This window comes from Astatotilapia calliptera, chromosome 19, assembly GCF_900246225.1.
Source record: "Astatotilapia calliptera chromosome 19, fAstCal1.2, whole genome shotgun sequence".
Lineage (NCBI taxonomy): Eukaryota > Metazoa > Chordata > Actinopteri > Cichliformes > Cichlidae > Astatotilapia > Astatotilapia calliptera.
In genome coordinates this window covers 24,836,446-24,855,836 of record NC_039320.1, presented here as the reverse complement: position 1 = coordinate 24,855,836, position 19,391 = coordinate 24,836,446, and the positions used below count along the sequence as shown (strand labels likewise).

The 19,391-nt window shown below is 41.0% G+C and overlaps 3 protein-coding genes across 4 annotated transcripts; 1 reads left to right on the top strand and 2 right to left on the bottom strand.

The window, feature by feature from the left end:
- Positions 1 to 277: 277 nt before the first annotated feature.
- ccdc197 (coiled-coil domain containing 197) lies at positions 278 to 2,704 on the bottom strand. The gene is made up of 9 exons (XM_026152391.1): positions 2,388 to 2,704; positions 2,245 to 2,284; positions 1,805 to 1,981; positions 1,547 to 1,704; positions 1,376 to 1,458; positions 1,121 to 1,293; positions 918 to 1,028; positions 710 to 826; positions 278 to 632 (listed from the first exon to the last, which is right to left on the bottom strand). The coding sequence occupies exons 1-9, from the start codon at positions 2,489 to 2,491 to the stop codon at positions 447 to 449; spliced, it is 1,149 nt and encodes a 382-aa protein (XP_026008176.1). The 5' UTR covers positions 2,492 to 2,704; the 3' UTR covers positions 278 to 446.
- Positions 2,705 to 8,166: 5,462 nt separating this feature from the next.
- On the top strand, positions 8,167 to 13,842 carry LOC113012564 (ankyrin repeat and SOCS box protein 2). 2 transcript variants are annotated; one of them, XM_026152843.1, is made up of 8 exons: positions 8,167 to 8,479; positions 11,457 to 11,623; positions 11,779 to 11,934; positions 12,013 to 12,258; positions 12,345 to 12,516; positions 12,722 to 13,325; positions 13,413 to 13,566; positions 13,699 to 13,842. In XM_026152843.1, exons 1-8 carry the CDS (start codon positions 8,358 to 8,360, stop codon positions 13,827 to 13,829), a joined length of 1,752 nt encoding a protein of 583 aa, XP_026008628.1. In that variant the 5' UTR covers positions 8,167 to 8,357; the 3' UTR covers positions 13,830 to 13,842. The 2 variants fall into 2 exon arrangements, with proteins under 2 accessions (XP_026008628.1, XP_026008627.1); XM_026152842.1 differs by lacking the exon at positions 8,167 to 8,479 and adding an exon at positions 9,927 to 11,085.
- A 660-nt stretch (positions 13,843 to 14,502) lies between these two features.
- LOC113012565 (protein FAM181A) lies at positions 14,503 to 15,938 on the bottom strand. Its single transcript, XM_026152844.1, has 2 exons — positions 15,442 to 15,938; positions 14,503 to 15,351 (listed from the first exon to the last, which is right to left on the bottom strand). Exon 2 carries the CDS (start codon positions 15,294 to 15,296, stop codon positions 14,523 to 14,525), a length of 774 nt encoding a protein of 257 aa, XP_026008629.1. The 5' UTR covers positions 15,297 to 15,351; positions 15,442 to 15,938; the 3' UTR covers positions 14,503 to 14,522.
- Between the last annotated feature and the right edge of the window lie 3,453 nt (positions 15,939 to 19,391).

Here is a 19,391-nt window from a genome sequence, read left to right as displayed (position 1 = left end):
TTTTGGTGTTTTGCATGATGCAAAGGTGGTGGATTGCTGTTGATTGAGTGAGCATTTACATAATTTGATTATGACCACTTTATTTTTTTTTTTTAAATAAAAGCAACATTCACAATACAATGTGCCCAAATCCAAATTTACAACTTCGGATGACCTGTTAAACATGAGGATCTCATTTCAAACAGCTACGTTTTCAGTTCCTTGTCTATGACGTCTTAAGTGCAAAGGTTGCTGCACACATTTTTTAAACACTGAACAAATGTTATAAAGGCAAATAATGAAAAAAAAACATTATGTTCTCCTACAAGCTTTTTTTTTCTCAAGGTTTTGGTAACACTTCATTTGCTACGAAGTGGTAGCAAATGCTTCTTCCCACCTCAAGAACGAACCTCCACTCTCAACAAACCATAAGAGACAACACTGTGATGAATACTCAAACTACAACATCAACCAAATGTCTCACTCCTTCTGCTGACTTTACTTGAACTTTTGATTTGTGTTTTACTTCCAAAGCTTCTCATTGACCCCCTCTCTCTTTTGTTTGCCGCAGCGGTTGTGCTCGTCATCAAACTCCCCAACTCCATCATCCTCCTCGCTCTCCTCTCCGTGTCTACCTTGTCCAGAATGTACTCCTGAAAGAAATGGTCAGTCAAGATTTGGGTAAACTAAAAATGGACCCTAACAATCATCTCATCCTGCACGTAAATACCTTCACCATGTCCATCATTGTCAGCGCGTTCATCTTTTCCAGCGGTCCGTATTCTGGTAGGTAACACTGTTCTGCAAGGTTGCTGATGGCCATAAGCAGTCTTCCCACTTCTGTAACCTGAAACATGAAGGGCACACATGACATTATTTGATCCAAAGTTCCCAAGATTAATGAGCAGGGTCACATCCAGCTAATCTGGAAGGCATACCTTCTCTCTGGATAAGTCTTGCTCCATCTGCAAGTTAACCTCTGCCTGCTTGTTCTTCTCTTTGAGGGTCTCTAACTCACTCTGCAGTTCAGACAGCTCTTTATTGGCCATCTGCAATACATACAAAAACACATCAACCGCTATAAACTACAGTACTGCTATGAAGACATGATACATCTAACATCCGTATTTGTATATCTGACCAGTTTCTTTACGCTGTGTTCCTCCTTCATATTCTGCAGCTGCCGCTGGCCTTCCTCCACCTCCGCCTCCATACGTTGCAAACGTTGCAGCAGCTCCTGGTGTGTGATGGATAAGGTCTCATGACGCCGAATGATGGGCATGACTAGAGATTCAGACCCGTCATCGAGGTAATCTGAAACGGACTGTGTGCTTTACTCAACAGGCTAAACAAAGCAAGTTCATTTGAAGGCTCAATAATGAGCATTTGAACTTACTGCTGGGGAGATAATCTCGTGTTTTTATCAAATAATCCTCATAGATTTTGTATTTTGCCACTCTCTCCTTTAAAACTTGCCTCCTGCAAATTAAACCATGGCAAAGCCGGGCTTAAAAAACAACTTCATGAAAGAAATCTTTAAATGAAAAACAACATTTCAAGGTCTCACCTGTCTCTGAATCCTTTAAGCTGTTCTGTCAAATCTTTTATCTGCTGCTTTTTAAAAATGTTTTGCACCCGTGAAGCTTCACAGCTCTTTAACGCTCTGCGTTGCTTTGCTTCATTCTCAGCTACGAACTTCTCAAATTTCCCTACTTTTTCTTTAGTCTGCATGAAAAGAAAAGATAAAAGCCAGCCACATTAGGACAGTCTCTTTCAGATGATGGATAACTACTACTGCTTCTCATTTAAGGTGGTCTCAGCTCACCTCTTGTAGTTTTATTTCAAGTTCAGACCTTCGCTGAGCAAGGGCCTCCATGCAGGCTTTAAAATCCAGCCGTTTAAGTGCAAGTCGCTTCTCCACCTCATCCAGCTCTGCCTGTTTCTTCAGAACCAGGGTCTTTTGCAAAGTAGTCACTCCTGCCTCCAAGACTCTGCTCGAAGGCTACACACACACACACACACACACACACACACACACACACACACACACACACACACACACACACACACACAACCAGAACGACTCAGATGCTTTAATACTGAAACCTTTGCAGGGTGCATTTATGAAAAATGCCTCAAAAGAAAAGTTACCAAGTGGTTTAAAAGGAGAAGTAAAATCAAATAGAATTAAAGGTATAAAGCAGGAAATAGAAGAAATAGAACCTGTGGAAGTGAGACTATTTTCTGTGAAGGCACAAATCTTACCACTTTTAAAACTGGTATGTGATTGGCATCATCTTCCCTTCTGTGTGTGAAGAGAAAACTGTCAGTAACAGTCTAAGACAGTAAAGGCATGTATGAATGGGGACATCAGACTAACTTGCTGCTCCTCAAAACCACGGGCCTACCTGCTGTCCTGCGACTGTGTCACAAAAATGTTGTTTACTCCATTTCCCACCTGGAGGTTTTGACCAGGACTGTTCTCTAAAAAAGGAAGAGAATGCGTCGTCATGTCTTTTAGTGGATTTGTCGCTCAGGAATTCTGATGCGTAAAGAAGCGTCTTCTGGTGTTCTTCGTTTAAACGAACAGAAGAACAATCGGGGATCTTTTCCGGATGTTTTTTCTTGGATTCGCGTTGCTGTTACCTAGTGACCAGGGGCCAAACAACAGGGAATGTACCGGGATCGTTTCTTTGTTGTCATGGCAAAAGCAGGGAAGCCTCGGCTTGGTTACCGACCGAGTGAGAGCGAGAGAACGCGAAGAGTGCTCACTCCGTCCCGGTTCCCGCAAAGCCTGAAACATGTTGTGAAAACCTGAGTTGTCCTTGTAGCTTTCGGTGTGTTCATTTTAAAGATCATTTTACTTATAATTAGTTGCTTTTAAAAAAGAATAATTACAGAACAATACTTTAACATATGCACATACTTGCAATTACTTGTTGTGTTCTCAGAAATGATAAAAAGTAAAGACAAAGAGGCTTCTGGGAAATGTAAAATTCTTTAATTACAAAAAACCCGTAAAAGTTATTGTTGCCTTTTTACATTCCTTTGTTATTCTTACTTCAATTAGCTTAAAGAGAATTAAAAACTTAGTGTAATTATGTTTTACGGACATTTAAATATTGCTATGAATTAATAAACAAACACCTGGAAGGATTGTAGATACCTCCACAAAGAGCTCGCATTAAAAATTTGCTGCTATTCGGATTTTAACAGCTTGACATGACTTCCATTGAGCTCTATGAATTCATTAAAACCTAAATTAAAAAGAAAGGGAAACGGCAAATCCTCCTGCTTCCCAACCTTTAAGCATGTGTTAAATGTTAAAATATACTAAGTTTTCAACTTTAAATAATTACTTTCATTTTTGTAACTGAAGAAGTTCAAATTTCCACCTTAAACAAAAAGGGAAAAAGTAAATTTGGTCAAATTTAATGTCACATTTAAAATGCACATGAGGAAACTCTTCCTCCTCAGTAGATGGTGCTAAAGTATGCACTACCATCATTCTGCAAAGGAAGGTCAAAAGAGCATTCAAGGAAAGTCACAATGATAGTCACAAAATTCATTTGATTAGAAAATTTGCAAAAAGAAAATGATATACAATGCCATGAAAAATGAAGTAAATTGATCCAGAAGAGTCTCGCTGCATGGCAGTGAAATATGTGAAGGTGGTGCAGAATAAATATGAGAATAGAGGGGCAGTGTGACGTGTGCTGTAGAAGTGACAGATGGGTTCAAGGTGGAGGTGGGATTACATCAGGGATCAGCCCTGAGCTCCGTCTTGTGTGCAATAGTGTCGGACAGGTTGATAGATGAGCTCAGGCAGGAGTCTCGTGGACGATGATGCTTGTAGATGGCGTTGTGACCTGTATTGATTTGATGCCAAGCCAAAACATTTGAGATGCAGTTGTGACATTTTACTTGTTCTTATCAAAGGCTCCTCTCGGGAGACCATAGTGACAATTTAATATACTCTCAAAACACATACAGGTAACAAATAAGAGGACATCAGGACTGTCCTTGCGTCTCACAAGAGTGGGAAAACTCTGGAATAGCTGCTGGTATGTTGTTTGGACTACTGCACTTTATACGTCACAATGCTGAGTTTGAGGATACCTTTGACTGACTGCAGCTGCTGTCTAGCTTGTCTTGGCGTTAGAAGGCAGCAAGCTTTCAAAGAAAACAAGTATGAGTGAGCCGAGTCTTGCTCGACTACATTCCTGTAAAACATTTTACTAATTTTACTTCCTGATGCCACCACGCATTATCTTCATAATTGTTTTTAAAACCACAAAATTCACATTAATTGTTTTCTACATAAAAATACATTAAGGACTTGCGTTGCTGTGTTACTGGTCCAGCAGTATGTTTGTGAGTCCTGTGCGTTTGTGTGTCACATGCTTATTGTGTTAACTGAAAGTCCAGTTTTGTAACTGTGTGTTTACTGAGAAAACAGACACTTGGTTAAAGACGTTCACTAAAAAAAAGATTCTTCACCTTTTATAATATGAAACAATAATTTTGAGTAAAATATAATTGAAATATACAAAATCAAAGGTTTATTTATTCAAATAATGAATCATTAAAGAAAAATGTGCTTGAATTTATACCAATGAAGTTCATTTATTGGAACAAATTTCATAAAATGTAACATCTATATTGCACTTATGTAACAAAATTACAGGTAAAGTTTACATGTAATTAAATTTCATTTCAGCCGTAACATTTCTGAGTGTGTGTTGTTATTAACCTACTGCTTTTAAAAAATATTTAAAATTGATAAGAATTCAAAGTTGTAGTTTGTTGTAACAAGGGAAAAGGAGAAGCAAGAGGAAGAACCTTTTCCATAAGATGGAGAGCAGCTAAAAAATAAAAGGGCAGTCAGATATCTATTCATATTAATGTACAGAATTCACCTGCTTGCTGCTACTACTGCACATTCACCCAGTGTATATACTATATGTGTGTATGTATATATATATATATATGTTCTTCCTCAACCCCCCCCCCCCCCCCCCCCCCCCCAATTTTTGCACATGTCGAGGAGCGTGTCAGGCTACATTTCACTGTGTGTTATACTTGTATAACTATGCATTTGACAAATAATAAAGAACCTTGAACCTGAACCTTGAACCTTGAACTACTCAAGGAGTCCAAAACCCAAGAGTAGAACGTAACATTTATTTATAATAAAACAAGCCCAGGGCATATAAAAAATAAGCTAAAACCAAGCTAGAAGTCTGACTTTTACATTGTATTTACAGGTCCAACAGTCTTGAACAGCTGCTCTAACCCTTACAGAAATCACTGTTTTCACCAGTTATGTCTTGCTTGCTTGGAAAGGCCTTCTTACTGGGCCCAACTCCTCCACTATATCCGACACCAGTTCCACAGATGAGTCCAGGGCGAATCTCCTTGGCATCCATCCTGTTGCACCGCTTAACCTCTGTTGTTCTCAACTTTGCGCCACTTCTGTGACTCCTGTCATGCTCTAGAACAAAGGCACTTTTAAATATACAAAAAACACTCCGGGATTCCCTGTTACAACATGATAGTTACAACATAAGAGTAACTGTAATGTTCAGCTTCGTGGAAACTGTCAGAGGTACAGATTCCCTGGTACTGAACACATCTGTGTTGTTCCTGTCCTGACTTGTTTTTACAGGACGTTGGTTGTTTCTTGTTCTTTGCAGGCATTTGAAGCTTAGATATCTATCTACACATAGTCTTTGAATGCAGTGATACACAACATCACTGATATCAGTCTATGTTTTTCCAATGACACGTGGCTGATTAATGTGAGATGTACCATAAATAGACTTTTCTTTTGTTAACAAACGAACAGCGTGGACATCAGTTGAAAAGCCGTTTCACGAAAACTCCCTGTTCAGATCCCTGTTTGCTTCCGAGGGGCTCAGCCTATATCTTGGAAATGTTACTTAACTAACATTGGTCCACCTGGTCCAGCCCTAACTAAAGCATATAGTTAGGGCTGGACCAGGTGATCCTGAATCCTCCCTTAGTTATGCTGCAATAGACGTAGGCTGCCGGGGGATTCCCATGATGCATTGAGTTTTTCCTTTCCAGTCACCTTTCTCACTCACTATGTATTAACAGACCTCTCTGCATTGAATCATATCTGTTATTAACCTCTGTCTCTCTTCCACAGCATGTCTTTATCCTGTCTTCCTTCTCTCACCCCAACCGGTCGCAGCAGATGGCCCCGCCCCTCCCTGAGCCTGGTTCTGCCGGAGGTTTCTTCCTGTTAAAAGGGAGTTTTTCCTTCCCACTGTTGCCAAAGTGCTTGCTCATAGGGGGTCATATGATTGTTGGGGTTGTCTCTGTATCTATGAAGCACCTTGAGGCGACTTTTGTTGTGATTTGGCGCTATATAAATAAAATTGAATTGAATTGAATTACTTCTCACACACTCACAAGAGGACCTACACACTTCTTGTTAGACCTTCATCTTCTACAGGTTACACACAAGGGCACCAACTGAATGGTAATAGTGGTTTGACACGAAAATGAGTTCACTCCAATAAAAATCTGGAACTGGAGCAGAGCCACTAATAATTATAAACAAACCACCCCCATCACTGTTATAATTGTAGTTACAGCTGAAAAGTCCCTGACAACTCTGCAAGGAAGCTCCATAATAGCTACATCCAACAACTAGCAATGTAAACCTAGAATACCATTGACTGCCATATAATTTGGGGGGGTGGGGGGGCTGTTTTTGCCTGGCAGCCATGCTCTGGTCTGGCCTCCTCCGATAAGGTTTGGGAGAAACTCCGGGATGACAGACTACAGCCCAAGAAAAATACTCAACATTACAATCTAGGGAAGTCACAATAGGCTCTACATACACCCTACATACTTCTATGTGCTGTTTTTTTGTCTCTTTTCCATCTTTCTCCCACTTTCTCTCTCCCTCCTAAGAATCCCGCCATCAGAACTGCTCTATCTGTTTTGTAAAATTGAAATCAAAATGCCCATCAGTACTTAAGTGCATCTACATATGTCACTATGTACATGTATAGCTGTGCATGCATGTATGTTTTTTTCCTGTTTTTGTTTTTCTTCCTCCCTTGAATATGTGTATGTATCTGTATATGTGTGTGTGTAGGTATGTGTGCAGACATGTCTCTTTATTCAGGTGGACTTGTGTGCATTTGTGTGTACACACATATAAATCAGGTTGATTTTGGGTTTACTTTTTATTGCTATCCCTCTTTTATCCTGTCTGTTTCAACTTGTCTTGTTTTACTTGTTCTATGTCCATGTCCTATATGGATGTTGGTTAAAAATAATAATTAATTAATAATTAATTTTTTTAAAAGAGCAAATGCACTGGTATATCACAGGGAAAGAAAACCTCATGAATGTTATCATAAAAGCTTGAAGAAACTGTCAGAGTCACTGATTTACTGGTACTGAATATGCCTGTTTGTTTCCTGTCCTGACATGTTAGTATGTCGTGACAGGACGGTGCTTTTTTTTGCAGGTGTTTGAGACATACATGTGTTTTCATATGTTTTGGTTTGACTTTGTTGGGGAAAGATCGCAGATTACCCAGGAATTTGCAATAGAGCCCGTTTGCGTGGTTGAAAATAAATATGTCGAAGGACTCGTTCGTCGTCATAAAACTATGAGGCCACTTCCAGTTTCAATAGAGGAAGCACTTTTTAAAAACATTTCGGAAGAAGTAATTGTGAAACAATCTGTTGTCATTCTGCTTGTTCTTCAGACTCATTTTTGCACTTCACACAGTCGCAGCAAGAGGTGACGCATGTTATGACAGAATCCTTCAGACCGTCTGATTAGGATTAGCATATTTGTTCTACAAAGTAACTCATATTTTGTGCATAAGGAGAAAGAACAATGTCATGTGGTGAGTCTATCAAGCTGTTTTTTGGGGGGATTTTTTCTATCCAATTTAATTCTAATTGTCTCTGTCATTGTTTTGTAAAATTAATCATGCCCTGTAATCTCAGCTTCATGTTTTTTTGTTATCCTCCTGTTGCATAACTCACTAACAACACTACACACACCAGCACCTTCTCTGGAACAGCAGTACCAAGTGGAACATAACACTGCTGAACATGTCCTTAAAAGGCATCCCCCCTCACTGCCTGAGTCGCTGCTCTCTGATTTCTGCCTTTGCAGATTTCAGCTCTTTTATATGAGTTAGGTCACTAATTCACGTGGGATGTGTGTATTATACTGTGCCTGTGATTTTATTGCTGCTGTTGATGTTCTAACTTCTATTTTCCAACTTCTATTGTGAATAGTGTTTACTCATCTATGAAAAAGACAACAGCACTTTTTGAGGTGTTCTGCACTTAAGACTGGACAACAAATCTCCTCCTGTGATGATTGCAGTCCAAAAAGCTGGGTCTCTTTACCAGAGACTAAACAGCGACATCAAAGACAGGCTGGCTGGATGCTCCCTGACTTTCCACACTTCACAAAACACCACAACAAACCTGCTCAGGTAAGAAAAGATGCCATCACTTCTTAACGCTTAACAATTTAACATTATCTTGTCACCAAATACCGCAAATGCTATTCCTAATTGTTTTTCAGTGAAACATTAGAGATAGTTATTCATGACATTTTTGAGCATGGCACGGCGTGAAATGCCCCCGTGACGTATCAGTATATCTAAATAGCCGTCAAGATGAAAACAAGAGACATGAAAAGAAAAGCGCCGGTCTGTGCTGACTGCCTTAGTGTTGCTTGTTAAAAAAGCAGAGTTACTACAAGTTTTCTGATGGTGAAGAGCCTCAATGGGCTATTTTGTGGCGGCTCAATGAAAACAACATTAATTAAAAGGATGTATTTGAGTAGTAGGTGGAGGTGAAATCATCACGTTTTATAGTTATTTTACCATACATGTGATGCAAATGTTAAGATGTCTAAACCTTAAAGACACAAATAAAACAGCACCAATAGCATTAATGTGTAGTGCTCACAGGTGGCATTAAGGAAGTCTTTCTGTCCCTACAAGACTGTTTTTACTGTATGGGGAAGCAACTTGTTAAAACACAAATATTCAGTACACCGAGATTTACTTCCTTGAGAGTCTCTGAAGTTCAGTGGCAAAACCTTTCGCTCTTGTGGAGAAACTGAAACCTGTTAAATGAGATTTAGTGGTTAGATGACACTCACAAACCACATGCTCAAACATGTGAGTCAAAATAAGCAAATGAGTTCTGAGCTGCAGTGAGGCCATAAACAGGCACTAATCAATATGTGGTGCCTGTAGAATCATAGATGAAAGCTTTATTACACATTGTTTCATATGGTTGGCTGACAAAGTATGAGGCTGAAAAACAAATCAGATGAATAATAACGTGGATTTTATTCATGGACTGGTCACTTTTGAGATTTTTGCTTCAATAGCATATTTTTCTTCAAGCAGGGGAGGAAAGAAAATGTCCAAAATATACATTTGCATCTTTATTTTACTGCATTTTATTGACTGGACATGCAGATCAGTAAGAGTTAAGTAAATATGTAGTCTCTGTGGTTGATTTGGATATTTAATTATTAAATGGTTTCCTTTTTGGTTTGGGTGGGTTTTTTTCCTGGCTCTTTGCAATATATTTTCTCATTTTTGAAGTGATACAAAAAAGATTTTAAAAATCCAGTGATAAAAAAAAACGGCAATAAAAACGGAATTACAAACACAGTTTTATATCCAACATTCAGCATTCCGTTATGGAAATGTATGCAAACTGATTTAGATTTACATAGATTCATAGCTTCATTTTCATAGTTAAGCATAACATTGCCGTGTGTGTGTGTGTGTGTGTGTGTGTGTGTGTGTGTGTGTGTGTGTGTGTGTGTGTGTGTGTGTGTGTGTGTGTGTCAACATCTGACACCCATACACCGCCACTGTGTTTAGCATTTGTTCTCCTCTGTGATGGATCGCCATTCTGACTAAAGATGTTCCCTCAAAGACTTTATCTAAAATCTCCCATAAGTGTATATTTAGGCTGAGAGCTCGTGATACCCAGAGGGCACCCTCATAAGCGGATAAAGATGTTTACTCAGAACTCATTTTGAATTCATTTGCAGTCACCCTTCCCTCCAAGAGGACATGTGAACCCAAACAGCGCCCACAAAATGCCTCCATCCCACAACATAACAGGGCCACTGGACCCCCTCATTATACGGTCAAGAGTTCTATTTTTTCCTCTAATCTGTCACCCATCTTCACATGGTTGAGCAAAAACACCACTTAAAGACACTTGGCTCATCGGTGCCCCCAACAGGACTTAAATTGTAAAAAATCTCGAAGACATAAGAAGGAAAATATGATCTTTGGCATCATTTAATACACTGGTATCTTCTGATAAACAAGCTACCTGAGCTACAACAGTGTCTTCGTCGCTGGAGTGAAGCTATTACGCAGGCCACGCCTCTAGCTGCCACGAAGGACGCAGAGGTCACATCCTCGGTATTTTTCTGGGAATTTAGGGTGGTGGAGGGTTACATTCAACAGATATATGTGTTGACGTTTGGAGTCTGTTTATCAAAAAAATTATTTTTATTTTTATTTTTTTATTTATGTATTGCTTCCCTTTTTTTAGTGACATTAGGCCACCGCCTATCGCTTATAATACAGTCAATGTGCACAGGCTTTTCAAAATGGAGCAGTGATTAATGGTTCGTTGTGGGGCTCTCTGTTTATCTTCTGCAGTTGTCACATATCAGTCTCGTTATCTAACTTGGAAACCAGCCAGTAAAGCCGAAAAGAGCTGGCCTTACACTGCATTATCTCCAGGGCTGTTTCTCTTATCTTTAAACGTCCGAGTCTTCTGACATATATGGATAAGTCCGTCATCCTGCCGCCTGACAATACAGTCCCAAAATAATCTGAGAGACCACAGCTGAGCCCCGCTCGGCTCTGCGCGCTGCTCCGCCGACGCCGACGACCTGGGAAGGAAAAAAGCGAAATCTACCTTCAGTAATGACGAAATTCAGTTACTCTGACTATTTGTCTCAGTTCCGTTATGCCGGTAATAAAGCTGTGTCGCGACTGCGAGGGGATAGGAGAGGAGACAATGAGAGCGACGGCGCGTCAGAGCCGGAGTGAGTCTTTTATTGTTGTGTGGACTATTTGAGGCTGCCTGTGTTCGTGTGTGTGTGTGTGTGTGTGTGTGTGTGTGTGTGTGTGTGTGTGTGTGTGTGTGTGTGTGTGTGTGTGTGTGTGTGTGTGTGTGTGTGTTTCAGAGTGAGGGTGCTGGTGGCTCTTGTGTGCAACTTCTGCATAAATAGCAAAAATAAAAATCACACATCCTGGATTACTGAGAGCAAAATCAGCTTATTATGATGATAATCACCGAATGTACAGATTTTAGGGTCAGTGCTGCCTTTCCCATAAGGATCTGGTGTCTTTCTAAAAATACACTTGATTGTATTCAGACTACTTAATGTTTTAGGGGGTTTTCTCTCCTTTCAAGGGATGTTGATCCTGTGGTCTGTGCCATCAAAAGAGGAGATGTGGAAACTGTCAAAAATCTGACAGCCTCTTCTCACTGGGTGCTGAAGGAGAACAATGATGGATGGATACCTTTGCATGATGCTGCCTACTGTGGACAGGATGAGTGCTTGAAGACCCTTTTAAGGGGTAGGTGATTGAAAGTCTCAAAGAATTATCCCAGAAATGTAATTTGTCACCCTTGAATGAATCACATGTTAAGAAAAGAAACGTAAATCTATTGCGGGAGGACTTTTAAAATGTCATGTGTGCTTGTTTTGTTTAACGTGTATTTTCTGTTCTAGCCCTTCCAGGCTCAGTAGACAAGCGCACATTGCAGGAGCAGACGGCCTTGCTGCTTGCGGTGTCTTGTGAACACTTGGCCTGTGTGCAGTGTCTTTTGGAAGCAGGTGCTGACCCTGACATCAGCAGCAAGAGCAAAGAAACACCTTTGTACAAAGGTACAGCTGTGGGCTAAGAATTTCTTACAACAGCTTATATGAAGCCAGGCTGACTCGTGTCTTTTTGTGTCTGTCCAGCATGCGAGCTTGAGAACATAGACATGGTGAACCTTCTTCTCTCTTATGGGGCCACTGTGAACCAGCGGTGTGCCCAGGGCTGGACAGCCCTTCATGAGGCTGTATCGAGAAACAACACAGAGATCTGTGAGATACTGTTAAGAGCTGGGGCTATAATTAATCCATCTAATACCTACACCATCGCTCCACTGGTTGTAGCAGCTCAGCAAGGACAGATGAGGACACTGTGTTACCTTATTGAGAAAGGTACAAAAAAATTCCAGGTTTTCATGTTTATGATTTCAATGAAATTATGTTATAAAAGAATGATGATTGTTTTTTGTTTATTTTAGGTGCAGATGTCAACACGCAGACATGCGATGGGGTTACGGCGCTGCATGAAGCGAGTAAAAATGGCCACATGGAAATTGCGGCCCTTCTGTTGACTAAAAATGCAGATGCCAACAAACCGACAAGCTCAGGACTGCTGCCTTTGCACATCGCTGCCCAGTATGGACATGACAAGTAAGTTCAAATACTAACACTTGCAAAATGGATGAAATTATAATAATAATTTAAAAAATGATTAGTGTGTAAAATTTGTATTCATATCCTAAACTTATTGTTAAAATATGCAATGGAGCGGATGTTGTAAGTGGCGCTGTAAGCTCTAACTTCTCTGTATTTGTTGTGTTAACTTTACATTAACATTCTTTTGCTTTGTTTTCAGGATTGTATCTCTGCTCGTCTCGGTGACAAGTCGAGCCATGCTCCGGCACAGTTGGATCAGCCCCCTCCACCTGGCAGCAGAGCACAACAGACACACTGTAGCAGCTGTGCTACTGAAGACAGGTGCAGATGTAAACGCCACACTGCCCCACAGCCACTCCATCAAGTATGCCGATCGACGCACTACGGCCCTCTACTTTGCTATTGCTAACGGCAGCACCGAAACAGCAGAGGTGTTGCTTAATGCCGGTGCTAGTCTAAGCCTGGATCCAGTCAGCCCTCTGCTGATGGCTGTGCGTCAGGGTTGTGTCAGCACTGTGTCTTTACTGCTAGAAAGAGGAGCTGATTTAAATGCAAGCATCCCAACATGTACTACCACATTCCCAGCTCTTGTTGCACTTTGTCAGAATAATCTGCCTCTACTCAAGTGCCTTCTGGACAATGGCTGTGATGCGCTCTCCTGTTTTACGTGTGCTTATGGCAGTGCCCCTCACCCAGCTGCAGGACAATCCGATATAATAACTGCTGGCAGTAATGGATATGCTTTGCAGAATGGCAGCATGCTTCCTCTAAATTGCAATGAGCCTTCAGAGAGGATAACACAGGTATGCAAAAAGAGCAAAAAGTTGGTCATAACAAAAATATGCATGTTCTTTTTCAGTAATGTAACTTTATATGATTTTCTTCTTTAGTTCTGCGAGTGGATCTCAACGCCAGTAATGAGTAAATGGGCAGGGCCAATTATAGACTTGCTGCTAGAGTATGTTGGCCATGTTCAGCTGTGCAGCAAGCTCACTGAACTGCTGGACAGCCGTGAAGAATGGCACGTTGTCAAGAGGAAGTTGTGTAAGTATCAGATGGAAACATGTCTCTTTCACTCTTTTCTTTCATGTCCTCACACATCCGTTGAATGCAAATGTGGTCCACAAGGAAGCAAGCGACAAGCCTCTTCATCTTTCCTTTTTGTCTTGTCTTTAGTGTCACCATGTCCACTGCTGCACCTCTGTAGATTAAAGATTCGGACCCAGATGGGGGGACACAGACTGAGATCCATCACAAGCGTACCTCTGCCAAACAGACTGATTAGATACCTGAGCCACGTTGACTGACTTTAAAATGAACCTCACGCAATATAGTCCTCAGAGATAAGACTATATTTATCTTCTTGTGGTTCTTTTTTTAGTCGTGTCTGATATCTTGAATGTGTAAATGTTCCTCTCAAAGAAATTTTATGTGTATAAATATCTATTTATAATATATGTGAAGTGACAATAAGCCTCTTTAATCTGTCCTTCAAAATGTGTGTGTGTTTTTGTGTGTGTTTTCCCTTTGGAGAAAGCTTTAGCAAAAGGTAAAAATGATCTTGTGCCCAAAGGAGTTTTTAAGGGAAGTTGAATCATTTATTTAAAAATAAAAGTCATTGTTTCAAATGTGCCTATCAAACATTACTTTGACAAAGAAAGGCGATTCTCATACTTAAAAGAGGAAACTAAAACAGGATGTTTGGATTCATTCTATGACTTTTTTTGACTTAAAAAAGAACAATCATCCTCTGTAGACACCTAAAAGTAGAAACCTTTTTACCTTACTGTCAATTTTCAGGCATAAGACTGGCATGAAAGTGAAGATGATGAAATTATTCAGTGCAATTTAGTCCTTTAGATTTAAAAGACAAAAATAGATGAAGCATTTCAATAAGTGCTGGAGGAAGTATCTCGATTTAAAATGCTGAAAGAGAAACGCTGAAAGTCATTAGTCCTATTTACACGCGTTTTGTGTGATGGGTTCATTTAGTGAGTTAATTAAATGAATCCAAACACACTGAAGATTGGTGACTGAGCGGTGGGCTTGGTCGGTATGGGTTTGACAACAACGTGCGTGTGAATTTTCTGTCCATAAGGATGCTCGGATCTCTCCGTCTCAGTCCCTGCTGCTTTGCTCCACAATCCCAGGGGCGGATGAGGGACAAAAATGTGATTGTGAAGGATCTGGTGTCCGTGGTACTGGAAAGGGCAACAGCCGCACACACTCACGCAGTGGTGAGAGGTCACGTCCAGTTTCAGCGTCTCTTTATCCGCCGAGCTGCGCCGGCTGCACGCAGATATTGCGGTCTTTGCATCATCATCACAACTTCGTTTCCTCTTTTCATTCTCAGTCCCCTCCGATGTGCCTGCATGGCTCCTTTTCATTCCTAAATATGAGTGCTCCCTCTTGGTTGGGGTCAACTTAGGTTCCTCCCAAAATGAGGCCGGTAGCTGGCGTTTCCTCATAGGCACCTGCTCCACAGAGCTCCCCAGTTGATCCACATCCTGCGCACCAGAGCTGGCCTTTTCTGCCACACTCTGATGGACAGACCCCATCGGTTTGGCGCACCTATACTCCGCAGACCTGTGTGTGTGGCATCTTGGGACTCTGGAGTATTTTTGAGAGAAGCGCTTCAGTTGTTTCTGGAGATATTTCCGATGATCCACGGAGCGCCTGCACGGAGCGGACTTATCTAGGGCCGCCTTGATGTCGCTGGATGCCAAATTTACAAAATTTAGTAAAGTTTTGACCTCACTGTCTGCATTTGCCATATTGTATCGAGGGTTTGTTCAGTCCATGTTAAAATATGCAATCCACCGTCAGGATCTAAAGAGAAATGAGAAACACACGAGTCACGCAATCAAGCCTCAAATGAGCGGGATGCTGGATATTAGAGATTAGTAACCTTTTACTCACCACTGCTGGATCAGTCCGGATTCTCTCAGTCTAACCTCAGACTTCTCCCAGGCTGCAGTATAGGAGCACTTCAACAAGTTGAATGAATATAAACTCCTTGTAGTTATGGTGCTTCCCTTGAACCAATCAGCGACCCCAGGCCTCTTACAATGCACCCCAATCAGCCTCCAAGCGCCCTGGTATCAAATTCTTCACCATCGCAAATTGTTGTCATGGAGATCTGGAGGGGGGAAAGCCGCTGAGGGGATGCAATATTTCTCCTACAAGATGATTTCTACTCCGAAAATGGTAAATGTGCGTTTAAAAAACTAGTGCGAATTCTTGTCGAGCATGCGTGCATTATAACCTGACATCAGAGCGGTTAAAGTTGAGTTTCTAACACATAAGCCCGTTATTCCCTCCCCAAGAGTGATGTCAGCTGTAGGATTTGGTGAGGGGTGGTGGGATCTGAAGAGTGCATAACCATGGAAAGGGTCTTGAAGGCTCAAGAATCTTGTCTTTCTGTTTGCCCCCTCAATCGAGCGACACAAAGGCTGAATTACTCATTCAAACCTCGCGGGACAAAGGGAAAGGAGCTGGATAGCACTCCTGCATTTGTAGTCAAACATTTAGAGACTTAAATCGAGTCGTCATGAAGGAGAAAGAGTCGGACAAAGCCCATAGAATTGCCATCAGCAAACATTTTCCTGTGTCATATTATGGGGTCTCCATGGCTCCCTCTGGCCCGCGGACAATAGCACAAGTTTGCACACTCGAATACTGTCACCCTGCCAACGGCAACAAGGGCCCAAAACAGGACAATCCCCAGAGAAAGCATGGGCTCGGCGGGGAAGGTTGCAATAGAGGAGGGAAATGGGACTTGTGAAATGCTAATTGAGCTTCATCCCCTTATTGAAGTGGAAAAAGAGTACCTATCGTTCCACTGAACCGCGGCAGCAGTGGAATGAGATGTGAGGGAACTGTTTGTCTGGTAACACCTCATGCCTCAAATCCTGACACAGCCCTATGCTATGGAGCCAGGAGAGAATTTTTTTAACTATCCGCAGTCTATATCGAGGCTACAGACCGTTTACTCGGTTAGCTGCGGGCCACATGATTAATTGCCTCATTCGCTTAGTTTGGGGTTGTGTGAGGAGAGCCCTGCTGCAGGTCTGTGTGCATCGGCCGGTCTATCTTTTTAACGGCGCATCCCTCTTGTTCTGAAGAGGCAGTGGGACTCTATTGTCCTCATCTCTTCTTCCTCCCTTCACCTCTCTGTTCAGCTGAAAAGGCCAATTAACAATGCGGTCCCCCCTCCCCATGGCCTGTCACCCCACTCCTGTGCTTTTGAAGTGAGGAAGAATGAGAAAGAGAAAGAGGAAGCATAGTGGCATCCATAAATACTGGGTGGTGGCTGAATTTATTTATTTATTTATTTATTTATTATTTACAGAAGTTCTGAGTGGGAGGAAAACGAACCTCTTGGCACATTTATGTTCACTTTATACAGTTTATATGGGTGCAAAAGGTGTGGCATCAGTGTGTCTGCTGTCCATCATAGAAAAACAGAAACAAAGAGGTCGTTTTAACTCCTGCCAAAGATATACACCTAATTTGTATGTATTTGCTGCGCATGCAAACAAACCCAGAAAAAAACCTGCAGCCAAGACGTGTTATGTGCCTCTGTAACAAACTACAGAGCCATCATCATCTTTGCCATTTTTGCCTAAACCCAATAAGAAGAAGCCCAGAGCTCTAATACGTCTGTAATCTTGCTACCTCCATTGTGGAAGCTGCCCATCCCACATCCATTAGTGAAACTTATGGTAAGTATCTTACCTCTTGCCTTTGCTCAAAAATAACTACAATAAGATGACACTGTTTGATCTGCAAGGGAGAAAAAAGTGTAAAAGCAGCACAAAGCAAAGATCAGGCGCAGAGACGGGGAAATTAAAAATAAAACTGTACCCATAGAACACAGCAGAATTTGCAAAATCATAAAGATTATATTTTTCTTTAACAGGGAATAGGAGCTACAGCTAAATGTAGAAGTACCAGTAGATACGGTCATTCATGTCCATGTGTGTGTCTAGAAAACTAGAAGCTTTTTCTTTTTTAAGATGTATCTATTTTCCCTTACTAAAGAGTTAGGAAAAAGCCACGCGCAGATGTAAAATAAGTAGTACACTGAAAAATACTGTCCAATAAGTCATCAACTGTATTCTGATATTCCTCAGAATTTATTTATCTTAAACATCATTCCAGTGGTATTGGAGTTGTTTTATCACAGTACAGGCTAATTTAAATAACAAACCTAAGCTTAATATCTCCACCAGCTCCAATAATAATGTGTCAATAAGCAACATAACCTCTGTTTAAAGTCATGTGTTGCCAGGTTTTTCCACTAGATGGCAATCTACCTTTACTATGATGCAGCCCAGCATGAATACAGCACACATCTAACGTTATACCTGCACACTGATATAACACAAGGACAAGTAATACAAGAAAACTACGAATAATACAAATAAAACCCGTTTAAGCTTATTTGATATAAACGTTTTCCTTCAATGACAGAGGGCTTGTGATTTTTGTCTTCTTATTTTTTCTTGTTCTGATAAAAACATTATGTTGGGGGTGCTCTTTGTTTAATACAGAGAGGCAGATTAAGTATCTTGGCAGGATGATAAGACTGAAAGACCACAGTAATTACATAGAGGTTTTCTTATCTGAGTTTTAAAGGCCTGTGATGTATGTTGTGGCAAATTGCTGCTTGTTGGAATGAGGTGAGGTAGCAGGAAGGAAACAGGAGGATGTAGTGCTTTTCTCTTGTCAGATAATCAATATTGGGACAGACTGTAGGGGAGATGGATGGACTGAACTGCTAGCCAGACCATATGCCAAATACAGGCTGGTTTTATCCTCCAAAAACTCTGAAAAATCTCTGCACTGCACTGCATTTTCAAATACAGCCTGACAGCAGCTATGGATTTTCCACTCTAAAAGTAATTCACGGCCCTTTGCATGAGCTCACTTCTTTATTGCCCGTGAAGAGCTTTTTTCGTAGGCATGACATGTGATAAATGCTCGGCTGCAACAACAAGGCTTTAAGGCTAGATGCTGAATCCACTGATCTTAATCCAAAGTTGTTTAAATACTCGGCTTAGATGTTATTTGGTATGAACAGGCTTTGACACAATTGGCTGTCACTTCTGTTATTTTAAACTGCAGGCAGTTCTCCCAAGCAAAAGACAAGTCACATGGGCGCCACGGTAGATTGGAGATTTATGAAACATGAATTAGCTATGAAAATCACACACAGGCTGGGAGGCAGGTTTGTGCACTGCACGAGCAAAGAAAGGTGATTTTTAAAGAGTTGCAAAGATCTCTTGAGATTGCAAGAAGATGTGTGGGGATTATTCAAGTACTACAAAATGGTTTGTCACATAATGAGGTCTTTAAAATGTGAGACAGACCTCCTTTAAACAGCTGAAAATCCTGAGGGGTGAGAGGTTTGACCAGGCTACAGTCATTACATCATCTTCCAGCTCTGAAACTCTGATCAAGTAGGTAATGCATCAGCACTAGAGAACCAGCTGATCAATAAATCATTTAATGTGGTTAAAAAATGTATTAGCTCTGGCTCCCTAGTGACACCAAGAACACTCTGGATTTTATTCCTTACCTGTCAATCAGCTGTTACAACAAGTGAATGTCACGTTGGCTTTCTAGTACCGACTGAGGGCTCTGAGGTAATTTCATAACTGTCCCTAGTGAAGACCACCAACAATATTATGCAACTGAGCTCTTAAAAACTACCCACTGCATAGTCTGATTCTCTGCACTCTGCCCCGCAGCATCACTTCTTATAAACGACATCAGTGTGGGTCAAAGGTGTTGTGATGACAGCAATAATAACAAGAAGAAACTAATGTTTTACAATAAGCCCATTCGTATTTTTGAAACTGTTA